Here is a 10,196-nt window from a genome sequence, read left to right as displayed (position 1 = left end):
TGAGTTCTTTATAGTTGTATGAAGAATATTGGTGATCAAAGATTTCACAGAGGATCGGTGTCCTTGACTTAGTGAGATTAATTCACATGCCCCCCAATACCAAATTTGGTAACTGCCCACTTCTTGTCTGCTTACCAAATTCTTTACTACCATTTTTCAAACAGCTATGGCTTTGGGAAGTCTTCCTTTTTGGCTATTTCTTTGAAACATTGTATGTAAATTCCTAAACTATCGGGTAAATTATGCACAAAAATCTTTAAGTGAGTAAATACAGTATATACGATTATATTTTATGTACATTTATGTTTATTTAAACGATTTTGTTTGAGTAGATTAGATTTTTATTTAAATGTTTCCTTATTTTATATATTTTTGGAGGTGAAAAATTTTTCCCAACTGATAGTTTTTCGAAAAATTTTATGTATACGAGTAAATTTCATATGAAATTTTTAAATAGGGAATTGCAGCATGCGTGATTATAGTTTATATGAACGTTTGTACTTATTTAAACGGCTTCGTTTGTGTGAAAACTTGTACATCATGAATTAATAAATTAAAATAATCTTTAGGATTAAGATTTAAGTCGAGTACATTAGATTCCTAATTAGATAGCCCCTTATTTTAAATTTCTTTTGAACTTAGAATATTTTTATGGTTCATTCAATCTTACTCCACAGGAAGGCATTGGACCCACTAACTTTAGGGACGTCATGTCATGCATGGGCCATGGCTGTCTTTCCAAGCCCAATGGATCAATTGGAAAAATCCAAAGCCCATGATTTCTAATTGGGCTAATAAAAATGACAAGTAATTAATAATAATTAATTTAAAAAAGGAAATCAGAAGGAAAGTTCCTCATGACCATATCTCTCACACACGTGCAGGAGCAACAAAAGAACAGAACATCAAAGTTAAATCAATCAAAAACTTGCAATTCAATCAGAAACAAAAGAAGAAACAATTTAGAGTAAAGGGATCCTCCATCACCTATCTTGGGGTTTCCCTCAAGTTGCATGGTAGCCTGGTTCCAGCTGGCCTAGAAAAGGATTTTTAGAGGAAACGAGGAAATCTTGCTTGAGAATGCAAGATCTTCCATGCTTTTTCTTTCTGTCTTGTTCCTTTCTTTTTTTTTTACACAATCATTCAGCAGTTAAATAGGGACAAAACCCAGTTGTTTGGAAGCTGTTGTCAAAATGAATGGCAACATTAAGGATCCTTACAGTTGTTTTAAGTGTATCAAATTGCATGAATCAGCACTCCATTTTAGCAGCAATGGGTTCTGAGCTAGTCTGATTAGATATTTTGGCCCCTAATGCTTTGTTCGCTAAGAGATGAACACATGAAGATTTGTTCACTGATAATTAGCAAGCCCTTTTTTCATTTTACAGTAACTTTAAAAATCATCCCAAATAAACAGAGAAAAATAATGTAAGTGCCACAAACAACAATACATAGGTTTACAGTAAGATACCAGAAACATGAAGGGATTCTTGGAAATATGAGGAATGATGATTGCTGTTCAGTCTTCTCTCCTCATTTTAACATTAAGTGGAACTTCTTTGTAAGATTGCACCTTCTCAGCTGCTTTGCGTAATGGTCTTCCGAATGAAGGTCTTTTCAGTATTTGTTTGCCAGTCATTGGGTTGCAAGCTTCTTCCTTTGTAATGGATGAAACTAATGAAGGAGTTGGATCATCTTCATGCATTGGAGTATCAAGTTGCTGAGCGGCTGCATAATTAACATCTTCAATCTCAAACAGATTCTTTGTAGGTTCTCGCTCTTGGGATTTGAACCTAGCAGATTGCCTTCTCAAACAACGCCTACATGGTAAGAAAAAGCAGACTTGTTCTATTAAGTAAGGTAGGTAAGCTGTGGGGGGTGATTAAAATTCTTTCGAGGGAAGAGAATCGTGCAGTACTTCAGAACTCTAACCTAAAGTGTATCCCATAAAATTGGTTTTCAGTGTTGGAAAGTAGCAAGTTACAGGTTCAAAATTATGGTCCATGGGGCAAGATAAGGGAAAGAATAAAAAGCTTGTCAAGTGAATGAATACAGTTAAAATGCCTTCTGTCAAGTAATTGATGTGTTAGCTGACCTTTTGCTTTCAATCTTTTCTTTATCTGCACCTCTTTGGCTTGTAGTTGAAGGGCCCATTGCTGCAAATAGCTCACAGATCTCATATGTCAACATAACAGATTTAGAGGAGATAAAAAAGACAAAAAATAAAACTTGAAAAGGTAGTCTAGAAGATTCAAGCTAATCCATCATCTAAGAATATAAAAATTACATTGACTTCTAGTACTGCGTCTTCTGTTGCGGTTAGAAGGCTTGTCATCATCATTAGCTTTAGGCTGTATGCATTCCACAGCTGCCTGCGCCCCAGTCTCCCCCAGTAAGCCAGTGTTTTGACAGTTGATATCAGCTTTTCCCTGCTTTCGTAATAGAAAAATGAAAAGGCTGAAGTGCAAGAATCTTTTCTTGTTGAAAATTTCATTATCCATTGTAGGCACATTGAAAGTGAAAGGATTGCACACACCAATCCTACTAGCAACAAATGGCAGTAAATTTGTCCAGTTCTTGCAAGTAAGGATGCAGCTGCTCAGACATCTAGATTTGCTTATAGTTATTGGTGCATTGTAACATTATTTAACTCTAAATCTAATGACAAAAAGGTAATATGCTAACCTTTTTTTCCAGGTTCTTTGCTTTGAGTAAAGCATCCTTGCATACAAGCTCATGCTGCAGAGCTTTCACCTGAAAAGATTGACACCAAATTATACCAATTGAAATAGGTTTAAAACTCCATGATGCAAAACACCAATTTTCTGAAAGAGTGAATACTTCCGAACAAACTCACCTTGTCTCTCCCTAAATTAAGCTCCTGAAAAACCAGCAAAAAACAATGAATAACAAATTAATAGTTGAATACTTGAGAAATGAAATCATACTTAACAAAATCAACAAAGCCAACAGACCGCTAACATCTGGCTGTTTGATTGAGCAAGGTTCCAATTCTGTAGCTGTAACTTCTGCAAACAATTTCTCAGATTCTGCAATTCAGTTCCACTCAATTCAATAATCTTACTGTTCAATCAAATTAAGGGAAAAAAAATCTCTATCCATTCATTTAATGACAGAAAACTGGGAAAAAAAAAGAAAAAAACGTAAGACTTGATAGAACAAAGAAAAGGATACTTTCTCTCCTCAATAAGTTTCATCAATGTCATCTTTTCCTGTTTCAAACGCAAACAGCCCAAGGTTAGCATTACAAAAAGAACATAAAATAAACAAGACCCAGATTCGAAAATACCTTAATTAACTGATTAATGTAGTCTTCAGTAGCAGCAGAAATCTGTTGAGGCTTTTCCTCTTGGCATGAAGGCTTGGGTTGTGTCTGTGAATTGGTGATATCAGACAATCTCTTCCTCATCATGCTCCCAAAAGATGATCTTTTCGCCATTCTTTCACCACCCATTCTGCCCAGAAACTGTCTCAGAAAACCCCAAAACTCGATAGGTTGAGGAAGACTAAAGCAAAAAATTTTTTAAAAAAAAGAAGAAAATTGAAGAATGAAGTGGGAAGATTTAGAAAGAACTGGCTTTTGTTCTTTAAGAATGAAGAATAAAGAAGCAAATTTGAAATCTTTCTTTTATTTCTACTTTGATTTGTGAAACAAAGGATTGGATTCCCAGAGAATAAGGGAAAGATCAAACGAAAGAAATGAAGAGGGAAATAAAGAGGAAAAGAAAAAGGAGAGAAAGCAAACGAACAAAGGCAAAGTAGCAAGGCAAAAGAGAAGATACTATGGAATAAGAGGTTTGGAGCTCTTAACGGCTTTCCAAAGCAAAGCGCCAAAAATCACAAAAGGCCATTTCGTTGCTCCCGAAGCTAATTTTAAATTTCCGAACCTTGTTCCTAGCCTTCTTTTCCTTTTTCCTTTTTCTTTTTTCCTTTTTTTTCTTAAGAATATTTTTTCCTTTGGCGTTTTCAATCTTTTTTTTCCCTTTTTTGCTTAAGAACTTGTTTTGCCTAAATAAAAATTAAAAAAATCCTTTAAAATAAATATTTTTAAATTTTTTTAAAATTCTTAACTTTTAATTCGTGTTTAGGTCAAAGAAACAAATGATTAACCTTACTCATTGTTACTTCTCTACTTATTTTCGTCTCTTTATAAAATTTATTTATTATCAAGATAAAAACATTTGATTTTATGAAAATATATAAAATTTATACATTAATAATGTATCCAATATAACCCGAATCCTATTCTCCCACATAACTTTTGATTTTTTAAGTAACTATTAAAGTAGAGAAATTTTTTTTAAATGGAAGTTAGAAACAAAAATAAAAGGTGCCATTGATGAAGCATTAGGCTCCATTGCATAGTTGCATACCCCCTTGCCTTAAGAGAAGGGAAGTGCTAGATCTTGGAATAAAAAATAACAGTAGCAATAATTAAGGAGTGAACATTTGGTTAAAAACATTTACCTACTTATATATTGCACTACCTAACACATCTCATAATCTCAAGCATCCTCCATATCCCCCAAGTCAAAGTGACAAAGAGGAAGGGCTTGCAGTCATTGTTAAACTTATATATACATAGATCCACTGAATGGGATTGATCCCTGAATAACCCCAGAATGTAGAAATGGGATATTCTGGAAAATGTCAACGTGTTCAAAATCTCCTGCTTTTGAATCTGCATGATTCTGTAAACACTGCACCTGCTTTTGTTTTTGCAGCTTTGCCCATCTGCCTTGCCTGCAAAGATTGAATTTCGTCATATGAAGTCAGGAAGTGCTTTCCTCACAGTAACTTGGGCGCAATAAAGAGTACAGCACTCGAGAAGTATTTAGCAGCAAAAAATAAATAAATTATTAACCCCTCGTTTCTCCATCTGTGAGGAAAGAAATTTCTCTGCTTTGCAATGCCTTGATGCATGCCAAAATATGCTAGAGGGTGCTAACACCAGCAAATGGATTTGAAGGATTTCAAGATCTCTTGTCCAAGCATCAATTGTAGTTAAGAAAGGGAGAAAGAGGCAGAGAAAGAGACAATATGTCTTTACCACAAACCCCAAATTATGCCAGGTTAACTTCTTTTGGCTACTTTCAGTATCTAACATCTCTACATTCTTTATTGGGGATGGATTAGAACTTATACTTGATTAATTGTTGCCAGCGCCTTGTAGAAGAAATGCAGCTTTGTTACGAACCTGCAAGATAGAAGGAATTAATAAATGAAAACAACCAGAGTCAGAGCTAGATAAGAGGAATGTGTGGTTCCATACTTTTGATGCATGCAACCTCAGGTCTGTGCTGGTAATTTGGCAAGAACAGTTTCGAAGAAAGAGACCCCACATTTCACGAATCACTGGCTTATCTCTCAACATTGGATCATATTGAAGCCAATTTTCAGTCAAAACCAGATAGAGGTACATCTTGAAAAAATCACAGGCCTTTTCTTTCACGTTTATTGAGATAAGCGAAGTCAGGATTCCTTCTTCATCAGTAACCTGAGAAGGATGGCAATGTCAATCTGTAAGGTTCTAAACTCATTTCCGACACTAATTTAAGGTACTTGTTGCTTCACTCAGAATATGATGCTAAAATCAAACTTAAGAGTAAAAAATGGTTATTAACTTATTGATTTACTGTTTTAAACAAACAATACATTACAATTACTATATTTTGGATGCTGCTGGTATGACATCACATGAACAATTAGCATAAGCACATGCATTAGTTCATAAAAAACAATATGTTATGATAATTGTAACAGTGACTAGAAAGAGATTTGCAAGCAAATAAGAACATTCCATTGGAGACTAATAAACAAGCAAGTATAGTTGTCTAAGTGTACAGAAATCCAGAGGAATATAATGTAAAACGTAGAGGGCTACCTCATTCTCAAAACAATTAACCAGAATTTGGAAGGCAACAGCACTTCTGAGATGCTTGGAACGAGGATCGACTCCTGAAATGCATTGCACCGCTCGCAAGCAGTTCAAGTCCATAGGAACTCTGCATTCATATCAGGCAAGCATAAGAAAAGAACTAGCAAAAAAGAAACAGCAAAAGGGAAATCAGTGAAACGTAACCAATAATATGCACTCAAGCAGTGGGTGGCAGGTGAATGGGGCTAGGTTAAGAAACTATTAGAAAAGAATAATAACCTTGAGGCAAGAGATTTTGCTATTTCACAATAACAGTTAATCCATTCTTCTTCTGTAAATGAACTGATAACTGATTGCAGACAGTTGCTCATAAGAACAGAGAGACCTTGAACTCGCCGGTCTAAGAATAGACAAATGATGACTTCTGCCAGCTCCTGACAGTCTGATGCCAAAAAAACAGACTGTTTACACCTGCAAAGAGAACCAATGTCATACTGCTTCAAAATCAGCAATATTTGAGAACAAGGGCAAAAACTTCACAGTGAGAGCATCATGTAATGATTATCACACATAATATTACTAATGTAGCGTGCAACCTCCAACTTTTAGGAAAGCCAACATACACATTTGGTTTCGTTTGTTGGTATGTCTCAAACAGCAATATAACACTAAGGGACTAATTTTAAAAACATATAACACAAAATTTTGTTAATCTCAAACTAATGAGGAAGAAATGTGGGAGCAATTCAACATTTTCTGTTGTACATGTTAAGCCCTAGTTAGCACTAATAGTCGCATGCAACTTACAGATCAACCACAAGAAAAATCCATTAAATAAAATGCACTTACATACTTTGAGATCAGAAGCTCCATTTTTCACATACCTTACTTGACAACATACAGCTGTAAATTTGATCCAGGTTATGATGTTTTGAGGTGGCCCTTTACAAACAGAATCTAAGCAGCAAAATTGATGTGAGAAAGATAAGATGGGAAGATAATCCTTTATTATTGATAAAAAGACCACAACTCCAATGAGGCATGGACCCCAAGCATGTTAACTCAAGATCTAAATCATTGAATACAATATATTGGATAGAGGAAAAGAGAGAATTCAAATGCACAGTATATGCAAAGTAAGATGACAAAGTGTTCAAAATTTGAGTCACTGGAAATGTAAATAGGAAAGGAGGCAAGGTATTGTACCATATATAATCAGTTGTTACAATGGTTCATGTCCTCAAAAAACTAATTGACAAATCAGATTTGAGTAAGCAATACATATTCTGAAAAGTCATAGCATTTTTCATGATTAAAACATAGTAATCAGGAACGTGGTACGCTCCAGGACATGGTATGGACTTGGGAACGGGGTACGCAGGTTAATTTATTTTATGGTACGATGGGCGTAAGTCTTCATTGGTTCATTATTTTGGGTCGTTGTACTCTCTAAACTATTTTTGGGATCACATTTACTTTTAAAAGAACACAGGTGTTAGTTCTTTAATTACATAAGTGTATTCTAGCACCTATATCCTTTGAGTTTCCAGATTTGGCACCCCTATGTCATGCATACTAACTTGTTACGTAGAAGATGTCTGTCATATTCTACAGAAAATAAAAGAGTACTAAATTTATTTGCTGGATGAAATGGACTAGAAGCTGGCAAATAGACAATAGTGCTTACTGTTTTTAACAGATATGTTGGATGAAAAATTGAAACGAAACCCGTATATCTCAAGGGCACTCTTTAGTTCACGATAGCTGGGGAACCAGTCAATTACAATGGGTGGCACACCAACCTGGACAAGCATTACAGCCGACAAACAATAATTAATTCAAAGACCCAAAACAGTAGAATGTAATTATTTTAGTGTATATCAAAATTTAGTTTTCAGTCTTTGAAAATAAATATCTATTACCTGAACTTTTGATGAAAGAATGGAACACCAGAATTCACAAGCAGATGACCTCAACTCTTCTTTTGATGAATACAGAACTGATAAAACCAAGAGATAAGCACATAATAAACATCAACTGACTGGTAAATGAAGAAGCTGGGGCAAGGAGTTAAAAATATACTCACTCAAAGAAAAGGTCCATGCAGCTATTGATTTTTCTACACGACCACATTTCAAGATCAATTTTAAGAGCCACCCATTTATCAATAACCCTTCAAGGAAAGAGCACTCTGGAAAGAACACATGAAAGAGGTCAGTGATACACACAGAAACCTCGTTTCTGGCTGAACAGAATGCATATTATAAAAAACTAGAAGTCAGTGCAATTTACAACTTGATATTGAAAGTAGAAAAAAGCATTTAAAAAAGAATGAGAAAGAAAGTACAAGAAAATTAAAGACCTTGTTCTGTAGCAAGCCCCACCAGAGAGTTGAGCCTATTATTCATGAAAGACTTCAAAATTGACCAACTTCCAAGCTCGGGAAAAGATAAAAGTGGTGAAGTCTTCTGTAATTTGCATAGAGAAACCAAAAATAGAGATTTTCAGTCATTTGAAAAATCTGGTCCCTTGGAAGAAGTTCTCCCAGTAAATGAGCACAATATCAAGCAGGATAAACTAATGTTATTCATGAAAGCACCTGCTCTCCAAAGACGAATATGCCCCACTCAGACAACTCTTCCTCACCGCTCATTGCTTTCATCTATAAAAGAAGAGTACATGCACTTCAGTCAAGCTAAAAAAATGAAAAACACAATAAAACATAAATTTTTTTAATAAAAATAGGAAAGGTATTTTCTATGCCTGTTCTTGGCAATCATCAAGAAGACTTGAAAGCTTAGCTTCTTTGCCATTTTTATCCTCATCAGAATCATAGCTTTTTTGAGCTTTTGTCTGTTTCTTGGCTTCCTTCTCAATAAGTTTGCTTTGCTCCTTGTAATGTTCGCTCAAAAGATCATCTAATCCAATAAGCTTTTTCCTAAATAACATTTACATAGAACATAATTGCAAAGAATCAAATCGAATTGCATAACTACTAAAAACTGAACATAGTAATACACTCAATACGCTGGAAATGCTCTAACCAGTTCTCATCATCAGAGATCAAATTAATTTAACATAAATGGGAGAGCAAAATCATAATAAAGTAAATGCGTTCTGAAATCTCAATTAAAAAATCCTAAAATTTTTGAACAAGTTTCCATCTTTAAGGAAATGAACCAAGTTCAAACAGATGGATACTCAATCAACTTCATAAGTGTAAATTCAAACTGAAAATAACAATAAATACATATACCCAAAACCCTAGCAACCCAAATCCCAAATGGCATCAAATTCTACAACAAAAAGATAAAAAAAAAACTACCCAGATAAGAACTCGGAATATAAAAGAGAATATAATTGGGAAAAAAAGAGAAAAACTAAAAGAAGAGTAGCAGCCATTGAAGCGAAAGAAATGAAAACCTTTTCTTGGAAACAACAGGGTTAATAAGAAATGGGTCTTCTTTCTCAAAATCAAGTGGATCATCAATATCCATCATCTCAGTTTTTCTCTACCTCAAACAAAAACAAAACAAGGCACACCCTGGTAAACTTCCTGTCCCTGTAATCTTGCTCTCTTGTTTCTCTAGTTTTTTCTCCCTTTTCGCCTTTTATGGTTGCCAATTAGCGCCAAAACCATGAGAAAGCAAGCGCTTTGAAAGATGTGGCGGTTTACCGGTTACAGGCCCAGAATTTTTTGGGTTAACTGGCCTGTTATCTTTGGGCCAAATTCCAAGCTCAACGACTACAAATGGAAAGCAAACGCTTTGGGTTTGACAGGAGATGGACCGAACCCATTAATAAAACGAGGACCATTATAGGTATATAATATTTTGGAACCAATTAGCAAAATATAATATAGATAGTGACGGGATTTCACAGCTAAGTTTCAATATTAAATCCACATGAACTTCTTGTTTTCTTCAAACATCCATAGATAGAGGAGGAGCTATGGAAGATCGTTACTAGGAGCAATATAATATAGCGAGAAGAAGATATATTATAGTACTATACTAAGGTTTAATTTGACATTGCTGTTGACTAACGTGAGAAATGAACCCATTAAACTACTGCTAAACGTAATGCCAGACGAGATCTAAGTTTTCTTTGGATGAATAGAAATAGTACTGTATTTGATCCACAATTGCTGCAATGGCAGCTGGTATTTGGTTATGGCTTGACTTGACTTGATCTGATTATAGTATTACATTTTTTTGTAGTAAACAGCTAAACAAGCATTTGCAATTTGCTATTTGTTTACAAGTTTTTTTGTATAGATTCATGTTTCTTGCAATAA

General features: G+C 34.7%; 2 protein-coding genes across 3 annotated transcripts; both read right to left on the bottom strand.

The window, feature by feature from the left end:
* Positions 1,262 to 3,783, bottom strand: LOC18590964 (shugoshin-1). The gene is made up of 8 exons (XM_007016811.2): positions 3,311 to 3,783; positions 3,196 to 3,233; positions 2,976 to 3,084; positions 2,858 to 2,881; positions 2,686 to 2,754; positions 2,288 to 2,429; positions 2,096 to 2,156; positions 1,262 to 1,820 (listed from the first exon to the last, which is right to left on the bottom strand). Exons 1-8 carry the CDS (start codon positions 3,473 to 3,475, stop codon positions 1,520 to 1,522), a joined length of 909 nt encoding a protein of 302 aa, XP_007016873.1. The 5' UTR covers positions 3,476 to 3,783; the 3' UTR covers positions 1,262 to 1,519.
* Positions 4,384 to 9,484, bottom strand: LOC18590963. 2 transcript variants are annotated; one of them, XR_001929160.1, is made up of 13 exons: positions 9,323 to 9,484; positions 8,663 to 8,837; positions 8,499 to 8,561; positions 8,262 to 8,367; positions 7,986 to 8,090; positions 7,822 to 7,898; positions 7,587 to 7,701; positions 6,784 to 6,856; positions 6,179 to 6,370; positions 5,906 to 6,026; positions 5,294 to 5,518; positions 5,072 to 5,218; positions 4,384 to 4,764 (listed from the first exon to the last, which is right to left on the bottom strand). XR_001929160.1 is itself a non-coding variant. In XM_007016809.2 (13 exons), exons 1-12 carry the CDS (start codon positions 9,397 to 9,399, stop codon positions 5,171 to 5,173), a joined length of 1,377 nt encoding a protein of 458 aa, XP_007016871.2. In that variant the 5' UTR covers positions 9,400 to 9,483; the 3' UTR covers positions 4,384 to 4,764; positions 5,167 to 5,170. The 2 variants fall into 2 exon arrangements, 1 of the variants encoding a protein (XP_007016871.2); XM_007016809.2 differs by having other exon boundaries at positions 5,167 to 5,218; positions 9,323 to 9,483.

The sequence above is a fragment of the Theobroma cacao genome, chromosome 9, assembly GCF_000208745.1.
Source record: "Theobroma cacao cultivar B97-61/B2 chromosome 9, Criollo_cocoa_genome_V2, whole genome shotgun sequence".
In the NCBI taxonomy this organism is placed as follows: domain Eukaryota; kingdom Viridiplantae; phylum Streptophyta; class Magnoliopsida; order Malvales; family Malvaceae; genus Theobroma; species Theobroma cacao.
Note: the sequence above shows the minus strand (reverse complement) of the source record. Positions and strands in the feature narration are given on the sequence as shown.